The sequence below is a fragment of the Heteronotia binoei genome, chromosome 4 (assembly GCF_032191835.1).
Source record: "Heteronotia binoei isolate CCM8104 ecotype False Entrance Well chromosome 4, APGP_CSIRO_Hbin_v1, whole genome shotgun sequence".
Lineage (NCBI taxonomy): Eukaryota > Metazoa > Chordata > Lepidosauria > Squamata > Gekkonidae > Heteronotia > Heteronotia binoei.
The window spans coordinates 147,336,637-147,357,470 of record NC_083226.1 but is presented as its reverse complement, the minus strand read 5'-3'; the positions used below and the strand labels follow the sequence as shown (position 1 = coordinate 147,357,470).

Below are 20,834 nucleotides of genomic sequence, written 5' to 3'. Positions count from 1 at the left end.
TTCTCTATTGCAGCCCCACTACTGTGGAACCAACTCCCGGAGGAAGTACGGGCCCTGCGGTGTTTGGACCAATTCCGCAGGGCCTGAAAGACCTTTCTCTTTAAAATGGCCTTCACTTAATGCTGAGCCAAGATAGATTCGCTGAAGATATTTTTAGCCACTGAATTTTATAGAAGATCTGAGTTATAGCACCATAATGTTAATTTAATATAAGTCGATTTAAATGATGGTTTTTTCTAAGTGTAATTATTGTGTGGTATGGTTTTACTGTGTATTGTATTTATGTGTTGTGAGCCACCCTGAACCTGCCTTGGCGGGGAGGGCGGGATATAAATAAAAAGTTATTATTATTATACTGTGCTGGAATGAACACAAGCCTGTACAGTACCTCTGGGAGGAATTTGGAATAGGGGATAGCTCTTAGAATTCTAATCTTCAAGTGAACATAATAAAATTAACAGAAAGAGAAACAGAGAAATGCAGGTGGATCAAAAGAGCAATATATAAAATCCTAAATTTGAGGTCTTAATGAGCTTCAAGTGATTAAATAATCTCTAGAATCATGCAAGCATTTGGGGGAGTAAGCACCAACATCTTTAATGGCACTCAAGTTTTTGTATTCCAAATGAACAGAATATTTTATTCAACACAGAAGGGGAAAGGTGAGGTGAAATTGGGTTGAAATTTCTGATGTAAAACCAGTACATGCACAAAGTATAGCTCTTATGTTTCAGGCTAGTCAGAGTTTTTCCACAATGACTTAAACCTTTATGTTAAGAGTCTTTCCTTCCACTGTTTTCCCCAAACACTTTATTTATTTATTTATTTATTTATTTGGGATTTATATCCCGCCCTTCCCACAAGTGGCTCAGGGCGGCTTCAGTACACTTTCTTTGCGTATTCTCTGACTCCTTTGGTTTCCAGAAAGCTGGTACACTCTTTTGAGTACCTAAACTCCTTATCTTGAATCAGCAGTACTTGTATTGAGTTTTTAACTGACTATTAAAGATCAGGCGGTTTCTAACCACATCAGACCAGAGATCTCTGTATTCTTCAGAGCTAATTCTATTTTACTGGGTAGGGAAAGTCTTCTCTCACTAGCAGATCTATCCCTTTTCTTTGGCCTAAATAGAATTCTCCATCTAACTACCCACGTGTCCTTGCCAACTTTCCCTAGTTTTCTTGACTGTGTTAAACTGCTCTCAGTTGGGGCTGAATTCTAAAACTGTCAGTACTCTACTCTTCTGAGCTGGGGATGAAATCAGACTGAATCCTCATTATGCAATTCAGAAGTCTTTCTCTGCTCAATTGATGCTAACTAATCAAATTACCTGGAACCTCCTGTCACTGAAGACTTTCTGACTTTGAAGAATTAATCCTTCACAGTCCTTTATCTGTTTACATAGCACTTCTGAGCTCTTAAAAGTGTAGCTTGTCACAATACTTACAGGTTTTTTTCCCCTGGGCAATTTGCTGTTGGGGCCAAAATTTATAAATGGCATTTTTGGGTCATTTCTTCCATTGTGCTAAAGTTCCAAATTTATTGTCATTGGGAGAATTTTGGAATCTTGACTCTGGGGAAAAGTCAGAATCCTGGCTATTAAAGTTTCAGTTGCAAAGTGAATGCCTATTGGCTCTTTTTTAGAAACAGGTGTACACATGTACATGTATGAAGTACGCATATTTACTGAAATATGTGAACAAGGCTTCTGTCTCTTACTTATGATTAGATTGCCAGTGAAGTCTACATTGTAAGTCCACTGTGGATGGTCCTAGAATATGGATGTTGTTGTGCAACTTCTGTTGATTATAGCTTTAATTTTATGATTCCTTAAGGGAATCAAAGAACAGAGCCATCATCAGGAGTGAGTCCAAGCTCCCAGGATAACTTGACTGCTTTCTTCTAAGTCAGCCTTTTGATTGCCTGCAGCCTGAGCTTAATTTATTATCTTTAATGCTAAACATTGAGTCTCTCCCTCAGTCTTGAACAGTGTAAGACCTGAGAAATCATGGAGACGGGTTACATATACGCTCAGAGGTGTTTTCTAACCCAGTGTTGCTCTTTGGGAATGGGTTCAATATGTGGACAACTCATAGTTGGAGAACTCTTAATATACTTGTGCTGTTTACAGGTGCATTAGGAAACAGATCTGAAGAAAGAAACAATTCAGGTTTTGGGAGAGGTAAGAATACAAATTCCTCCCAAGGAAACCAATAACAATTTCACTATATACATGTCTTAATACGGAGAACAGAGAAATAGCTTAAATTAGTTTGAAGATTTTTCTGGTTCACCTGAATTACTTCAGCTAGCTCAACTTGTAACCCTTCGTCTGAATTAATGAACTTTAATCCTGTATTGCACTGGCCATAAACCTTACATCTGAAATCTAGTTGTGCAGTAGGCAAGCATATTTGTGTTGATGATTGCCCACCAAATAGATGAAGTGTGATATGTCATTGTCTTCAAATTCTAACTTTTTAAATTAGTTGCAGAATTTGTTTAATGCTATTCTTGCAGACGTTATCAACCTTGACATTGAGTATGGGTAAGCCACATGCCGGTAAATAGGCCTGAATAGTCTAGATCCACAAAGATGAAAAATGGCGTACTTATGTTTGCATAGTTGTTTGTCTCAATTCTGAAGAATTCCTTAAGAAAACATAGCTAGTACAGAAAAATAATTGCTCCTTTCTATTTTTTAATGGCTTTGTTATGGAAGAAGTTGCTGATAGTGAAGACAGCCATTCAGAGTCAGTATTCTCAAGGAGAGGCGGTAAGAACACAATGATTCAGGCAATTAAGAAACAGTCTGTTTTTTAAGACTATCTGGGTAGGAAATATTTATACTCCATTTTTCAGTTGTTGGAGGAGGGTAAATCCTTTCTCCATGGTTTGCAGGCAAATATGCACTTCAGGGTGTTGCCAATACTTCTGTTCCTGTGAGAGGAGAGTCGTCAGTATATGCCATGCCCCCTCTGTAGAAGTAGGATGTTTTTGGACCTTTGCTATCTCTGTTGAAATAAATACAAAGGTCAAAGGAAAACAAGGAAATGCCCAAAAAGGCCACAGAAAGATTGCTGTCTCCACTTGTCACACAGCAGGGGACCAGGAAGGGCCTTCTAGTGGCTGCCACCACTCTGGTATAGGTCTGTCTGGGAGGGCCCAGAGCACCCAACCCTTGTCTTCTTTCTTAACAAAGCCTTTTCTTTCTGTGACTGAAGAGGCACGCAGACCAGGCAGTCTAACAACAAGGAAGTTTATTATAAGTGCTCAAGAACAAGTGGGTAGTAAAACATTTAGTGTTCAGTGAATATAGAAAATAGGAAAGGTTGATGTAAAGAAATAAAAGCCCTGACACATCTAGCTAGACATTCCCTTCCTATAATTCCAAATGGATTCAATCCTCCTTGATGAGGGAACCCTCTGGCTGCAGTTTGCCTCTAGCTCAGCCTTCCCAGAGAGAAAACCCCTGTCTGCAGCTTGGCCTATTTATGATTTCCTACCCTGTCCCACCCCTCTGGGCCAGTTTTCTCTCTGAAACTGCTTTCACCGAATCGGAGGGACAGAAGGGATCCTGGAAGATGTAGGCCCTGTAGCTACTCTTACACATTCTCTGGAGCCTGTAAGCCTCACTAGGCCTAGGATCATGATACCACTGAAACTTGCCTTGCCTCTCCTATTACTGATTTAAAATAAAGGTCCCAGAGTGTGCAGGGAATTGCTTTATGGAGTAGCAGCAGAAGGCAGTGAGTACTTCAGGATCCTCATCTACCTCAGATTGTACCATTGTCTCTGAAAAATTTCTAGAAATGGGCCTTCACGTTAGATTTCAGATTTCATAGCATGTAGTACCCAGTATACTGCAGGACAGTGTCTTTGTTAAGGACATGGAGCAAAAAAAGGGCTTCCCTGGGGAGAGGCGTGCAGAACAGGCAGGGATTTCATTCCCTTCCCCCACTGCTAACCCTTTTTTTAGATCCAGGGACACTAGAAAACAACAAAACCAGGTTTCATGGAGTATCAGAATTTCAAAATAGCCACCATTCTCGAGGTTCACATCCAAGCCTAGCACAGGTCACACCAGGCATGATGTTTGGTCACTGGTCAGTGGCTGCCTCATAAAGTTGGCTCTACAATATACCAGTGGCCTACCCAATGTGGCTACAAACTCAAACTAATTTAGAACACCATAGATAGGATAATGCTTTGAGCCATGGCCCATGTCTGCAACATCAGAGCAAGTACCATAGCACAAAATTTCTTCAGTATCCATGGAAGAGAAGACTTGCAAGATTGCTCTTGCCAGGTGGATCAAAGCCTGCGTTTTCCTGACATGTAATGGCAAGCATATGCCAAAATCAACCAGGATAATTTCCTAATCCACCAGAGGTGTAGCACTCTCAGCATCATTCTTCACAAATCAGTGTCTTCTTGGAGGAAAGCTAATGGCAGCTACTTGGGCCTCTGCTTATATGTTCACAAAACACTAGAGACCAGGCAAAGCCTTGACAAGTGGTGCATTTGGCAGATAAGTATTTGGTCAGGTTCTTTTCCACACTTTTCTTAGCCAGTACGATTTAAGCTTTTTAACATCTAATACAGATTCCCCTCACCACCAGTAGAAAATAAAACACTGTGATGGTTTCTTGTTCTTGCCAGTTAATTCCTTCACCTGTGGAGCTAAGCTGGATTGAGATATACTTTAAGATAGCATAGGGGACTCTTTTTGGCTGATAAGACATTTTCTTCAAGATCTTCAGTGCAGCCCTATGTGCGAATCTTGGTCGAAGGACTAACCCAGGGCCAGGTCCTTTTCGGTCCTGGCCGCAACCTGGTGGAATCAGCTCCCTATAGAGATGAAAAGAGATTACCATAGTCCAGTGTTTCATTCTCTAGCTTGTACCTCTTGAACACCCCTGTCAGTGGTCAGTGGCCAGTGGCATTAAACTAGCCAAAAGAAGGGAAAGAATCTTGCTTGTTCATGTGGGACTAGGATTGTAGTATTTGCCAGCTAGTAGTGTAAAATAAATAGTTGTTGGGCCCTTTAAAAATGCATCTGAAACTCTCACTGGAGCAGAAGTTGGGTACTTGGAGTGTATGTGGGAAGAGGGGCTGGTTGAGGAGCCCCTTTGTGGTGGCAAAAAGTTCTGTATTCCCTCACTCCCTCCTTAGCTTTTGCAGTGTGTGTGAATCACTTTTCTGCATTGTTTGTTTCCAAGGAATGATTAGTGGCAGTGATGCACGTAGGGGTGGACAAGGATCGATCAGAGGTGGCCATGGAGAACGTGGGCTATTTACAGGTAAGCTCTACTTTCATAGTTTTACAGACGTTTTCAGTACGGAATTATTACTTATTCCTCCTTTCAGCCAAGGAATGCTGTTGGGAATTAAAAAATAATTTAATTCTAACTTTTGTTTGATTGTAACAGATAATGGATGTGAGATGCAAGATGGAGGACAACATTCTGGTTTCTTTGATTCAAAAAGAGGGCGGTTTGGTGGTTCTTCAGGTCAGAATTCAAATAACAGTTCATATGTGAAGGGGTTTGTTTTATTCAGAAAGATATACATTGTTCTCCGGTGGTCCATGGTAGTGGGACGGTCCTAAACTGCTGGGAGTAGGCTCCTCCTCCGGAACAGGGTCGTTGATCGCTTGATCCGGCCTGGGGGAGGGGCCGCTCCCTTAGGAACTCCTCAGTCCATAGAACAGCCATGCTCCCCCATCGACCTGGATCTATAAAACAAAATTCTGCATCATGGTAACAAACCACACGGAGACCATACTGATGCAACTCCATTTTAATAACTGCAAACAGCAGAAGTAATGGTAAACAGTCAGAACCAACCTCCGCTTGACAGAGATAATACACTGGGTGGGATGGACCGTCCCACTCCAGGACCACCGAGAAGGAAGCTTCACGGTAAGAGCTTCCAATCTTCCGTTATATTGGATTGTATTACTCTTGCATTATTGATTTCATGTTAAATTTTGTCATTTGGATTAGGAAATAGGCAAGAGTTGTTTGCAAACTTATTGTTTGCAAGCAAAGCAGTGGCTCATCCGAAAATGTACACAAAGACCTAGCTAGAAAAGAATACTGTGTTGCTGACCAGATGGTGGGAGTGGGTTGATATTGAGAAAAATTTCTAACTACATTATCCTTTGAAATGTGTACCTTTTTGCTTTTCAGGTGATTCTGAAAATAGAAGAGGAAGAGGATTTAGAGACAGAGGTAAATGCCTTACAAATGACTTGCAAGCCTGATATATTATGTACTTATTGTGTGAAAAGATTATATACTTATTGTATGAAAAAAAGAATTAGAGGAATTTTCTTTGTTTCTGTGATTTTGTTTCTGGAATTTTGCTAAATTTGACCCTACGTTGATTTTATCAATTCACATCTTTGTCACTGTTTTTCTTTTTTCTCATTCTGCTGTCTTGAAACAGGACTCTTTATACATTCTTATTGTTTGCTTTTTGTCCAGTAATTCATTCAGACCAGTGAAATCTGTCTCTGATTTCATTTTTAACCTTGAATGAAATGAATGGACTTAGATGGTTTATCCTTTTAAGTTGTATTGTATTGTTAATGCTGCTTTGTATGTAATTTTATAGCTTTATGCTTTTTAACAGGGGGTTACAAGGGCAGCAATGAAGAAGTGATTGGAGGTGCTGGGAAAAGTAAGTACTTTTCTTCTTTGTGGTTTCTGTACATCAAACAGATGGTGGGTGGAGCTAGTGGCAAAAGATTCTTTTAAACTTGGCTCTAGAAGTTTCTCCAGTTTGAAATGTCACATGCTCAGTTTCCATCAGTATGTCTGCACAGATTTCCACTCGAAGAACATCAGTTACAGGTAAGCAAACTGTTTAAATATATACAGTTATTCTGTGCATTCTTTCATCAACTTGACAATTTCTGTTCTTCTAAACATTACTTTCCCTTAAGGTATGTGGAAATCAGATGGTGATGGAGAAGGAGGTGATACTGTAGGTATGTTACACTATAAGAAAATTAAGAGATTGAAGCAAGTCTGACATCATGAAAATTAAAAGAATTACTACTGTAGCCTTACACTTGCAGGTCCAAAGGTGACATATGTGCCACCGCCACCACCAGACAGTGAAGATGCTATTTTCGCACATTATCAAACAGGAATAAACTTTGACAAATATGATAATATTCTTGTGGAAGTGTCAGGACGTGATTGCCCAGCCGCAATTCTGGTTAGTGATCTATCTTTTATGTTCCAGAGCATGAGTTTATTGTAAAGTACTTAAGTCTAATCCAGATTATTCCTTCCTTTTAAAGAGAAAGCACAGAGATAGGATTTGAAGGAAAATTAATATTCTTTTATGACTACACTGGGTCTGGGTCTGTAGTTGTGTCATAGTTTGTGTTTAACCTTTAAGCCACTTTGAAATGGTTGGCGAGCAGCTTACATATTTGGATAATTTTTTTTTAAAATCACAGCAGTATCAACAACTACAAGCTATGGTGAGTAACAGCAGCAGCTAAGTGTCATGGGCGATGACCAGGCGGGACCCCCCCCCCCCCCCCCCGAATTGGCAGCTGAGCCTGTAGCTGCCCCTCTAGCGCTCTTAGTTTCCCTGCAGAAAGTACAATAAAAGGAATAAAATCAGTGGCCTTATTGATTTCCTGCTTGGGTTCTTCCCTCCCCTCCTATCCAGCATTTTTTGTTAGACTGTTCAGAAACTTACTTAGAATCTGGTAGATTTCTTTATGCTTGTTGGTGTTTGAATATTAGGTGACCAGCCAGTTTGAAGTTCATGTCCTGGCTTGAATTCCATGTTGGGAAACTGAAACAGCCACAGTGGTTAGTGCAACAGCCATTCTCGTCTTTCTCCTTATTGAAGGACCAAGATGGTAGGGAATCATGTTAGTTTGTAGAAGAATTCCCCCCAAAAAGTTGTATAAAGCCTCTTATTCAGACGAAGCAAAATATCACAAAAGCTCACTCAGACTGTAGTTATTGGAAATAATAATAATATTTAATTTGTATCCTGCCCTCCCTGCCGAAGCAGGCTCAGGGCGGCTCACATAGCATAACATAATATACAACATTTCAACCGTTAAAACAAGGTGTTTACAAAACATATTACAAATCGTGTATACATATTATTATCATGCTTTAAAACCATCTAATTAAAACCATCAAATTAGTTGGGTGCTAAAATCTCGATGTACCATATTTCAGTACCATATTTCAGTACCATATTTCAGACATTTTGAGATATCTCCAAGTATGCAGCTTGTAGTCTTAAAATGGAGTGCGAGATTGATCGTTGACTTAATTAGGTTGGATGATGCTAGTTGCAAAACAAGTTTTCAAGTTGTACAGAGACTGCTAGCATAAAGTTGGAGAAAGGAAATGGCATTCTACACTTACAGCTGTAAAATGCAGCATTTAATTAAATGTGTTTGAACAGTCTTTCAGTAATTTTTTGGCGGGTACACATATGCTTTTCAGGAAGTTCCCAATACAAAGGGTTCAGAATTTTAAAGTTTGTGGCTAGTTGTATAATTGCCAGAAATAAGGTAAATAAACCCTAGTTTTTATGAGGGCAGTTTGTTGCTGTGTTTGTGCATATCTCTCCTGCCTTTCCTGCATGGAGCATGAAATAAAACTTCTGGGTTTGATCATGTTTCCAGTTCACAGTGATGCCCAGTCACAGGCAGCACCTCAGTGAATTTAGTTTATTTACTCCACAGACTTTGAATTCCCCCAGGGGGTGCACATGTACATCATTGTGAATAGGAACCTGATCATACCAGTGAGTTTTGTATGAGGCTCATACATTGGAAGGAGCAAAGCTGCAACTTATCATATCAAAATGGAGCCTAATGCTTGGGAGGCATTGTCCATTCAGAGAGAGAATGTGTCTAAGTAAACTGTAATAATTCTTTTCTTACTTAGACCTTTGAAGAAGCTGGTCTCTGTCAAACATTAATCAAGAATATTGCAAAAGCTGGATATTTTAAACTTACTCCTGTACAGAAGCATAGCATTCCTATTGTGCTGGCAGAACGTGATTTAATGGCATGTGCCCAAACAGGATCTGGGAAGACGGTAAGTATTTTGCAAAATTGTGGAAATTTTGCTGTTTACAGTAGCACGTCTTATTAAGTGGAACATGTGAAGCTACATTATACTGAACCAGACCTTTAGTCTATTTGTTAAGGTCATTGTCTACTGGTATTGGCAGTGGCTCTCCAGGGTTCTCAGGTGGAGGTCTTTCACATCACCTGATCCTTTTAAGTGGAGCTTCAAAGGGTGTCAGGGCTTTTTTGTAGAAAAAGCAAAGCAGGAACTCATTTGCATATTAGGCCACACCCCCTGACATCACCAGTGTTATGCACAGGGCTTTTTGCAGGAAAAAAGCTCAGCATGAACTAATTTGCATATTAGGTCACACCCCCTGACACAGCCAGCCGGAACTGCATTCCTGTGTGTTCATTAACTTCAAACTGAAACATTTCAGGATTCCAATTTGCTACATTTAAATAACAGTAAAAGCATTTATTAACTGTGAAGATGAAAACAGTGATGTTTAAAACAGTGGTTTTCAAACTTGGAGTGGGCCCTGCATCTAGACCCTATTTTTCAGAGTTCATTTGAAAAGTAAATCTATACTATGCCTCCTTTACCAATATAAAAAGTTGAAGTCTTACATTTAATACTGAAGTTTGTATTTTTAGTATATATAAATACAAAATTATTGAGCAAAAAAGATGTATTTCATGGCCTTTTTGAACATCATATCTATCATTTTAGCTTCCTAGGGCTTTCACTCCCATCTCACCCTGTTGCTCTGTCTCACTCCTGGACTCAAAGCCTGTTTTTTGGGTTCCAGTCTACAGTTTGAGAATCACTAGTCTAAGGATTTAATTTATTTGCTGGCAAAATATGTCTTCTGGAGAAGCATTTATTATGAATCACTTAGTCTTTATTAGAGCGATTACTTTCTCACAAGGATGATCTACAGATTCCGTTGGATATTCACAACTTTATAGGGGACATTTGTGATTTTAGGCAGCCCCTTCTCCCCACTTGGCTTCTGCTAGCCAATGAGTTGCTTTGTACTGTTCACCATGCCATAAGGTTAAAATCTGACTTCTCCATCAGTGGAGGAAGATTGGGGAGTGGGAGAATTTGATAATAATGTTGCTTGCATTAATGCATGGTAGTGAATTAAAGGTAAAGAAGTACTGTTATTCTCCAAGTTTAACTGGAAGTTGAATCTTAACCTTGCTTCCTGAAAATACAAGCGTCAGTATACTTCCCCTCCCCAACCTCCATAAACTGGCATTATGTAGCACACACTTAAATAGGGGTTCTGGTATGTTCTAGAGGTGTTACATTTCTGAACTGAAATATCTGTTCTTTAGGCAGCTTTTCTAATACCAATTTTGGCCCAGATGATGCAAGATGGAGTTTCTGCCACTCAGTTCAAAGAACAGCAAGAACCAGAATGTATAATAGTAGCTCCAACAAGAGAACTTGTAAATCAGATCTTTCTTGAATCAAGAAAATTTGCATATGGGTAAGTATTTAAGTGTGTGTGTGTTTCAAAAGTAGTAGTGGTCCTGTGGCACCAGCATCTGTTCTCTTTCCACCAAATGATAAAATAACCTATTCTGTAAGTAGGTAGCTGAACTTAGATCACAAGAGCACTGTTCAGAGCACTACAACTCGTTTTCAGTGAGTAGATGGGGTCTCTGAAATTCAAGGCCCGATCTTCCCATTAAAAATAATGGTGCTAATATTTTCTGTGAGTAGTAGACATACCAGTAACCTCCAAGAGCTGTCTCGAGTTGATAGGATAGACTGTAGTTCACATGGTGTGGCAAGGTGTCAAATTCTGTTGTCCCTAAATCAGTAAAATGCTGGATATTCTGCTGATCAGTGGATGACAAAAAACCTTAGTTAAATTTGAGCTTCTTGTTTTCTGTTGCATGGGACCATGTTCTGTTACTAGGTTTTGACACATACATTTGAGGGAAGAAAACAAGTCAAACTTCTCATAAATTACTGTTCATTGCAACTAGGAAACAAGCATGATTAGGGCATATGCTACGGGAAACAATGTAGTTGCTTCTTGTGACTTCTTGTAACTTCTATGACCATGGAGCTTTTCTTTTTGAACCTGCACTTTTTGAAGTTAGCATTGTAGGAGCTCTCTGGAGGTTACCATTAGGAATGGGCACAAACCTTGTCACGATCATTGCTTATTTGTGGTTCATGAACCAGAGGTCCCTTTAAATGGCTTTTGCAAGATCTCCCACTTCCTCCATTGTGGAGCCTTGCCTATCTTCACAAACCAACCTTTTTAGTAAATGGGAATGTTTGTGTGACCTCATGAACTGGGATGACCTTCCATTTTCTGCATTCATGTCCATCCCTAGTTACCATCACCTCTTCCAGATAATCTCTTTGTACCTTCTGAAGCAGGTTTAAGGCAATATCATATTGGCCTAAGATGACTCCCCAAGAAAAAAAACACTCCACATCCGTTATTAGTATTGAAATTTAAAATGACCTCTTCTGTTTCTTGATGGTGTACTGGGGGGTGGGGTGAGGAAATGTTTTCCTTTTGAGTAGATGTGAATGTGAATGTTGTGGTTAGAGTTCTCCAGAATTAAATTGTTGTGTTTTTATGTCATTGTATTTATTTTGGTATTTCATGGTTTTGGACACTTCATACACACACCAGCTCATTTCTATAATTTAAAAGTTATAAATGCCTCAGTTCTGTTCAAGTAAAATTGCAAATATATTCAGTCTTTGAGAGACAGTTGCAAAGCTTGTGCATCCTGTGCTGCCTTAGCACATGTACCTTAATTTTTGATATCTGGTTAGAGACAGCTAAGTTCTCAGTGAATCATTCAGTTTTCCCCTGAGGTTTTGGTACATTTTCTGCCTCATAGCTTTTTTTTCTCTCTCCCTCCCCTTCAAGGTAAGGCAATAAACTACTTTTACTTGTCCTGTGGTAAATGTGTCAGTGGTTTGAGGGAGAGATGAAAAGGACTACAGAAGGCATGGAACTGTCAGGAAGCAATAAAAGACTTACACCCTCTGTTCTCTTGTGAATTTTATTATCCTTGGTGCAGATATACATCTTGGATTTAAGAGCTGTATGTATCTATAGTATGCCCACATTGTCTGTAAAAGCATTTTATTTTCTCTAAACTAGAAAATATTTCATAGGCGTTTTCCATTGGAAAAACTGGGGAAAGCCTCAGGGGCAAAAAGTCCTTCCCCTCCCAGAAGTTTTCTGTTTTTCCCTCCCAGGCCTTCACGTCTCTAGTAGAAGAAGAAGAAGATTGGATTTATATATCCTGCCCTATACTCTGAATCTCAGAGTCTCAGAGCGGTCACAATCTCCTTTACCTCTCCCTCCCCAACAACAAAGACCCTGTGGCGTAGGTGGGGCTAAGAGAGCTCTTACAGCAGCTGCCCTTTCAAGGACAGCTCCTACGAAAGCTATGACTGACCCAAGGCCATTCCAGCAGATGCAAGTGGAGGAGTGGGGAATCAAATCCGGTTCTCCCAGATAAGAGGCCGCACACTTAACCACCACCAAACTGGCTCTGGTGTGGGTGTGCATATAAAAAAAAATATTGGATATGGATATGGAGAAGGCATGCTTCTTGTTATCCCAAGTTCTGGGGACTCTTCTTACCACCTAAGGGTTTTTTTCCATGCATTTTTCTTGGTTCCAAAATGTGTGCCAATTGTAGCAATTTCTCCCCATCCATCCCTCCAGAAAGTGGGAGGGGGGGAGCTGGTCTCACCAAACAGGTGTTAATGAGCATCTCTTATTTGTTTAAAATGTAAAGGGCCATTGTTTTCTATGAGTAGATGTGGCCTCTGAAATTCAAAGCCTGATGTTCCTAGTGGCTAGGTTTTCCCATAGAAAATAATGGCCCTTTGAAATTTAAAGCAAGGGAAAAGTGACCAAACAGCTGTCTGGGGCAGCAGTTTCCTCCCTATCCCTCTTAGTTCCTGGTGCGGGAAAACAAACACTCCTAAAATTCCATGAGATAAATGTTCTTCACTCCTAAAATTTGGCCTGGTTTGGGGTCATTTTGGATAGTTCCCCAAAGAGTTTGTATGTGGTTTGTTTTGTGCTAGGGCATATCATAGTGGACATTGTTACCTAGAGTGCAACGTAGTGGAAATGCTTTGGAGTTTACTTCACAATATTTAGCTATCATTTATGTTAAAAGTTTATCCTGAACGTAAATACTGATATTAACTTTTTATATTATAAAATATAATGTTAATACCAAGTTGTTCGTTCAAAATGTAAACTGTGTTATGAAGCAGTCAATGCATCAGTTATGAAACTATAACTTTATTTTTCTGTTGACTAGAACTTGCATAAGGCCAGTTGTGGTTTACGGGGGTACGAATACAATTCATTCAATTCGTCAAGTAATGCAGGGCTGTAATATATTATGTGCTACTCCTGGAAGACTTCTGGATATCATAGGCAGAGAAAAGGTAGGTGTTGTGACTAAAGTTTTTCTGAATTCTCTATATTGAATTCATGGCATTGCTTCACTATGGCTGCGTGCTTGTGATGAGAGCAAGCCACTGAAGACCTTGGCCCTCCCTTCTTCCTTTGCACATAGGGCTCAGTTTGAAGACTTCCAGGATTGATACCAAGCACATTTTGTGTAAGCTGAATCAGGCAAACATCAAAACAGCAAACACTGGTTCACTTGTATAAAAATACAGTTTTAAACCACTGTTTAAAATCCAGCTTTATAGACAATAAGGCCCATTGTGGTGGAAAATAAAACAAATTATAGAAAGAGGCTGTGGGTGAGTGCCCCCTCCCATCCTTGCTGTGTTCCTGCCCACTCACCTAAGTGAAGGCATTTGCTCTCCCCAACCTTGATGTCTTCCCACCCACCAAAGGTCACCATTTTCTGTAGGGGAATTGAACTGACTTCAGATTTCCATCTCCTTCCTCTCCCTACAGCCTCTATCTAGGAAACATACAGTCTTTCTCCACAGTGTAGACCAAAGCAGCTTATGTCATTCTCCTCTCCCCTTTTTGATCTGCGTAGTAACCCTGTGAGGTAGGTTAGGCTGAAAGTCTGTGAGTGGTTCGAAATCACAGTGTGGACCGAAGCAGGAGGGAAGTGATCTCAGCTGGGTATAATGATACAGAGCCCACCCTGCAAAGCAGATGTGTTCTCCAGGGGACCAGATCTCTGCCATCTGGAGAGCAGTTGTAATTTTGAGTGATCCCCAACCCTCACCTGCAAATTGGTGGCAGTGGGTCCTCATGAGGAAATGGCTGGTTTGGAGGGAGTAGTCTATTGCATAGTACCTATATGAGGTCTCACCCCTCCTCAAACCCCACTCTCTCCAGGCTCCACCCTCAAATTTCCAGGTGGATTGTGAAGATTTCCTGGTAACACAGCTGAACTCCAGACAACAGATCTCACTCCCCCTGGAGCAAATAATTGCTTTGGAGGGTGGACTCTATGACATTATATTCAGCTGGCTTCTCCCCTCCCCAACCCCTGCCCTCCTCAAACTCCTCTACAAAATCTCCAGGAATTTCCCACCAACCTGGAATTGGCAACCCTAGTCAGGGGCCAATGAATTCTTCAAAAGCCAAAAGAGGCCTAGAAAAGACCTCCTCCCCTCACCTTTTAGTGAGAGAACCAAGGTAGGTTGCATTTTACTGACAGAAGCAGACTTGGTTGCCTAACAACAGCTACTGTCTAGCAGTTTCCCCAGCAGCCCAGTCCTCATCTGTCCTGGAGCTGTGAGAGGAGCAGACCCAGCCAATGGCACGCAGATTGGCTTGACTGGCAGTTCACAGGCCAGTGGCTGATATGGTATGCATCACAGCCAATGGGAGAGCTGGAAAATGCCAGAATGTTAGGCTATATATATATAGGGGGGAGGAGGGGAGAGAGATTGAGATTAAAAAGTAGGAAGCTGGGTAGGGAGGAGAGAAGAAAGTCATTAAATAAAAGAACATTTGGTCATGTTAAATTGTTGGGGAACTGGCCTTAAATTCTTGCTGCTTTCACAAAGTTGAAGGTAAAAGATGGAAAGTCCCGTCACCATTTACTTCTCCATGATATGGCATGGCAGTGTGCATTGCATGCAGATGCAGTCTGTGTGTTTTACTTCAGCAGTGTGCATTACATGCTTTCCAGGGAACTTCTGGAGTTGCATAACTGTCGGCTGTAGTTGCTGAATGAATTTTTGCCTGATGACTATTAGTAGAGAAACCATATTTTACATTTTACTGTGAAGAAACACTGTAACAGGAATGAACACAATTATGGCAAAGTGCAAAGAAGTGCAGTTGCTGCCCCAAATTCTTCAAACAATATGCTAGACAAATTTGCATACAAAAACTGGCACCATTGAAGTCTACAGAGGCCACTAAATAGTATTCAACGCAGAACAGTTTCTCAAATTTAAGTCCAAAGACCTATGAGAATCTGCAAGGGTATTTCAGTCCTTTTAAGGACATGGTGAGCTCCTCTCATGACCATATACCTGGTGTGAAAACACAAGTTCTCATTTCAGGGTATGGGGGTAGAGATTATCCATTTTAAGAGACAGAATGTGGTTTTTTTTTCTTTTTTCAAAAGCTGGGAGCTCATCCAACCACAATCACCTAGCTGTCAGATTGGTTGTTAAGATGCAGTAGCTCAGCTGCAAGAGTTCTAGTTGGCCAATTGGCACCAAGGACATATAGTTCAGTATCAAACATTTTCATTCTTTTCCTGTTAAAATATTCCATTGTAGACAGGTGCTACTGCATCTATAGAAACCTGTGGCCTTACTTTTTTCTCATGTTTTAGATTGGGTTGAGCAAAGTAAGATATTTGGTTTTAGACGAAGCAGACCGTATGTTGGATATGGGATTTGGCCCAGCGATGAACAAGTTGATTTCCTCTCCTGGAATGCCACCAAAGGACAAACGGCAGACACTAATGTTCAGTGCCACTTTCCCTGAAGAAATTCAGAGGTATATATTGGCAAGTGGTTTTTAAATTTAATTAACACAGGTGAAGATGATTCCTAAACATTTAGACTGCTAATTAATGAAAACCTTGTTTGAAAAATCAGTTAAAAATAAAAGATTGGCCTGAGTACATAGTGCCCCCCCCCCGAAGACTATTATTTGTGTGAAGAGCCATTGTTTTGGCGCTTAATACAGTTTAACTGGAAATTCTGTCTAATCTCACAGTGGAGCATTCTCACCTCTCCCTGCATTTTTCTGTGCCTCTAGAATTGCTGTCAGGAGGGTTCAGGTTCCCCAGCAGCAGTGCTGAATGTGCTGTGTTGGTCTGTAGTATATAGAGGGAGAGATAAAAATTGCCCATCTTTTTGAGAGAAATGACAGGAGTAATCCCAGAATGGTTTGGAAGTTCTATTTTTGAGATACAGAATTGTCATCTTGGAATTGTATGGCTTGTTTTAAATTACATGATATAATGCTGTCACTTTTATATTTTTTTTTATTGTGAATACCCAATTTTGTGTTTAAGTACCAGTGAAGTAGATTTCATTTTTGGTTGATGTTTCTTTAAAAAATTGTGCTATGAACACACAGGCTGCTTTGACAAGTAAAATTAACACCTTGGGTTCCAAGAAAATTGCAAATCCCCCCCCCCTTTTTTTTTGCTAATAAAAAGTAACTTAACTTTATTTGGTTTTTTTTAAGGCTGGCTGGAGAATTTTTGAAGGTGGACTATCTTTTTGTTGTTGTTGGACAAGTGGGTGGAGCCTGCAGTGATGTTCAGCAGACTATAGTTCAAGTTAGTCAGTATGACAAGAGAGACAAACTAGTTGACATTCTCAACAGCATAGGTAATTAACTGCTTGTAACCTTGAATACTTCTATTTTGCAAAAATAATTATGTGTAAAACTTGCTGAGAAAATCTCAAGTCCTTCATTTAAATACTAGGGAATTTGGAATTGGTGAATAAAGTGGGGACTAATGAGAACCAAATGGCTAAACAATATTATTTAGGGTGGATGCTAGTTAACTATTGAACAGTGGCTAACTATTGGATGAAGTCTAAAACATTGTTCTGTGTTCTTGAATGTTTTAGAATAGTACCTGCTTTGTTCCAGTAAAGTTTGATTTTTGCTCATAATAAATAATACTATTTATTCTAAGCATTTTGGGGGTTTGAAAGTCTGTCGCACTACTCCAGGTGCTTACTACATGTGTGGAATATGAACGCTCCCATGTAAAGTTAGAACAGGGTTTCCAATGAGACTTCCATCTGATATCTGCCAAGTGTTTTTTTAAAAGTGGGTAGATCCAGATGGGAGCTTTCAGATTGGCTGTGCGGATTTTTATGAAGCTGCTTCAACAGCAGCTGTTAACAAAGCACAAGGATCTTAACTGACTGAAGGTAAGTTTTTGCATATGGAAGAAAATACTTGAAAAGGTACCTTGTAATACAGAGCTTCTGCTTGAAATGTGGGTAATATGCATAACTCCAAAGCTTAGGCATCTTAAATCGTTCTGTTCATTTTCTAGGAACAAAATGTTGTGTATCTACTACCACCAGTTAGAAACTACTTACTTTGTTATAAATTACGTCCTGCTGTATTATGAAATGACTGTTAATGTCTTTGTGTTCACAGGTGATCAGCGAACAATGGTGTTTGTTGAAACTAAGAAAAAGGCAGATTTTTTTGCAACTCTTCTTTGCCAAGAAAAAATAAAAACAACAAGTATTCATGGGTGAGCCATCTAAATTGTACTATGTAGTTAGTAAATTGTGAAATTACTATAGAGAGGACTTCTAACTAAAGTTGGTGGGACTCTGTGCACCATCAGTAGACACCTTTTTCTGCCCTTCCCCTTAGCAGCCATCTGCATTAAAAGGCAGTGATGATAGGGAAGAGGGGGGACTTCCATGGACTGAAAAGCCACAGAGCAGAGGAAAGTGGGCAAAATAGCCCCCTCTGCCTCTTCCATCCAGGAGCTTCAATCACACCTGGCAGATTCCAGATTCTGTAAATTTGCAAGCTGACTGTACAGAGCTATTACTGTCATTCTGAATATACCTTTCATCAAATGGGGCCTTGTAAAAGCAGTTAAATGGTGTTTGAAATGTTGTGGATTTTGCAGCTTTCATATGGTACTTTAGTACTGCAACACTTACTGACCTGTTGAAATGTACAGTAGGCTGAGGTAGGTTTAGACTATGTGGAATGCCACAATAATGAGCAGCAGGTCTCTTGTGAAACACAAGGGTGCAAATCACAAGGATCCTATTCCCAACATGGTGCCCACCAACCCCTTTCCTGGTACCTGTCAAGTGGAAAGTGGGTGGGCCAGTTTGTTTTTTTGCCCAGCAGGGTTTCTTATTGGCCACTGGAGATCTGATTGGCTTCTCAGGTTTTTAAAAATGCTGCTCTGGGAGCAGCTAACACTACAGCACAAGGATCTTCACTGCATGTTTTAAAGGCTCAAAAAAGGTTGGGCACCAATGGAATACAGTATTCTGTGAAAGGTACATTTTTGCTTCTGTGCAGTTCAGCCTGGAATAAATTAAGCATGTGTCAACATGGAAAATGGCATGACAAACTTTGAAAGAGCAATATTAGATTGAAATATTCTTGTTGATTAGTAAATAATTGATGCACATATTAAGTTGCTGCATTAAGTGTTCTTTGCAAACATTTTTAAATCTCTGTTTACAGTGATCGGGAGCAGAGAGAACGAGAAGAAGCTCTTCGTGATTTTCGTTCTGGAAAATGCCCTGTTCTTGTTGCAACATCAGTGGCAGCGAGAGGTCTGGATATTGAGAATGTTCATCATGTTATAAATGTCGATCTTCCTTCCACAATAGATGAATATGTTCACAGGATTGGGCGCACTGGACGCTGTGGTAACATCGGCAAAGCAATTTCTTTCTTTGATCCTCTTAATGACAGCAGTATTGCACAGTCCCTAGTCAAAGTACTTGTGGATGTAAGTTGTTTTGTTCCTACAGTTTCTGCTTTTAAATGGAGATTATCAAAATGAATAATGCATAATGTAATGGATTTTTTTTCTGTTGTAGGCTCAACAGGAAGTCCCATCATGGCTAGAAGAAATAGCTTGTAGTTCTGGTGCAATTGGATTTAGCAATACAAGGGGAAATTTTGCATCCGTTGATTCTAGAAAGGTAAATTATAGAATTATTGATACACAGATTTGATGTGTTGGCTTAGGTATTAAAGCATGTTCTGAAGCTTATGAGGGGGAGAGTCCAGGGATTATTTCAGTTCTCTTTTTCCTGTTTTGCAGTAATTACGATTAAGCATTCTGCTGCTTAAACTTACTGTGTGGGAGATGTTGGCAGATGCTTCCATACATTCAGCTCTCCAATTGACAGCTGTGTGGTCTAACTCTCCCAATGATTTCTGGTTATGGTATGAATTCACTGCTTGAAAGCAGTGACCCACATAGTAAATTTCTCCCTACATTGCTGCTGTTTGCCCACAGTCTGTGTAGAGGTCACTTGTGACTCAGATTATAATAGTCTTTGTACTGAAAACTGAGCAACTAGAAATGACAACGGCAAAAGGGTTCTTGATCTAGTTGGGTTTAGGTGTTGAGTGGCATTTTCAGAGGTGTCATGTATATGATTAAGTATAGTTTATCTACTGTATTGCAAATAATAGGCAGACTGATTAAGTACATCAAAATATGCACATGAACCCACATCTAGGGTGTTCACAATTAAGCTCCATAAATTACCCACTTCTGGGAAGCCAATGAATCAAGCAGTAAAACAGTCTGATCAGGGCTTTTTTTTGTAGCAGGAACTCCTTTGCATATTAGGCCACACACTCCTGATGTAGCCAATACTCCTGGAGCTTACAGTAGACTGTGTAAACTCTTGGAGGACTGGCTGCATCAGGGGTGTGTGGCCTAAAATGCAAAGGAGTTGCTGCTACAAAAAAAGTCCTGTGTCTGATAATCATGAAAATAATCATGTGATAGATTTCACTATTGAACATAGCTTTCTTTATCATAACAGAACATTTGCTTAATTCTAGTTTTCACAGGGTTTCCATAGTAAAGAAAATCAGCACAGTGGAGGATTTGTTGCATCAAATACAAGTGCGGACAATGAGATGTGGGATTGACTGACTACCTACAGTGAGGGAATGAAATTCTTATCATGCTAAATCTTCCAAGCACAGTAGTTACATGCCAAGCTGTCTGAATCCTAAACACATTTCTTTAAATCCCTTTGATTTCAGTGGCATTTACTTCCAAGAATGTATGCTTAAGGTTGAACTGTTGAGGAAACTGTTGATATTACTGTCCACCAATGTTCAGAAAATGTGGATGGGCTTATATTTACAAGGAGACTGTTTTGTTTTGACTTGAATGTTTTGTTTGTTAATATTCTTAAAAGTTGGTGAAGAAACAGAAATTTGTTGTAAAAAGTTAATGATTGTAAAAATACCTAATAAAGATTTAGGATCATATCTGATGCTGTGGATTGTATAGATTTTAACCCAGCCCTGACTAAGTTTTGTTCAGATTTTCCTCAGTATTAGCGTATTTTGTGTGGTAGATGTCTTATCTCAGTTTGCAGTGTTTGATTTCAGAACTATATCGATTCTGCTACTTTGAATGATTTGCTTAAAAATGCAAAACTATCATCATTTAGCATGTTTAGCAAGGAAAGCTACTAAATTAAATCAGTTTTTCTTTTTTTGTACTCTGTCACACATGGGATTTCAAGTGTGAATGCACAGAACCTTAGAACCTATAGAAGCTTAAAACTTTGAGTGTGAG

General features: G+C 39.8%; 1 protein-coding gene across 4 annotated transcripts in view; it reads left to right on the top strand.

The window, feature by feature from the left end:
- Window positions 1-20,521, top strand: part of DDX4 (DEAD-box helicase 4) — a 71,748-nt gene extending 51,227 nt beyond the window's left edge. For all 4 annotated transcript variants that reach the window (XM_060235977.1, XM_060235976.1, XM_060235978.1 and 1 more), the window contains 17 exons: window positions 2,133-2,183; window positions 2,724-2,777; window positions 5,224-5,304; window positions 5,434-5,514; window positions 6,196-6,237; window positions 6,641-6,688; window positions 6,954-6,998; window positions 7,089-7,231; window positions 8,944-9,096; window positions 10,416-10,570; window positions 13,404-13,533; window positions 15,873-16,039; window positions 16,739-16,884; window positions 17,675-17,774; window positions 18,740-19,010; window positions 19,102-19,206; window positions 20,084-20,521. In XM_060235977.1, the coding sequence (XP_060091960.1) occupies window positions 2,133-2,183; window positions 2,724-2,777; window positions 5,224-5,304; window positions 5,434-5,514; window positions 6,196-6,237; window positions 6,641-6,688; window positions 6,954-6,998; window positions 7,089-7,231; window positions 8,944-9,096; window positions 10,416-10,570; window positions 13,404-13,533; window positions 15,873-16,039; window positions 16,739-16,884; window positions 17,675-17,774; window positions 18,740-19,010; window positions 19,102-19,206; window positions 20,084-20,173 (1,862 nt within the window). In that variant the 3' untranslated portion in view covers window positions 20,174-20,521. The remainder of the gene's footprint in view (window positions 1-2,132; window positions 2,184-2,723; window positions 2,778-5,223; window positions 5,305-5,433; window positions 5,515-6,195; window positions 6,238-6,640; window positions 6,689-6,953; window positions 6,999-7,088; window positions 7,232-8,943; window positions 9,097-10,415; window positions 10,571-13,403; window positions 13,534-15,872; window positions 16,040-16,738; window positions 16,885-17,674; window positions 17,775-18,739; window positions 19,011-19,101; window positions 19,207-20,083) is intronic.
- The last annotated feature ends 313 nt before the right edge of the window (window positions 20,522-20,834 follow it).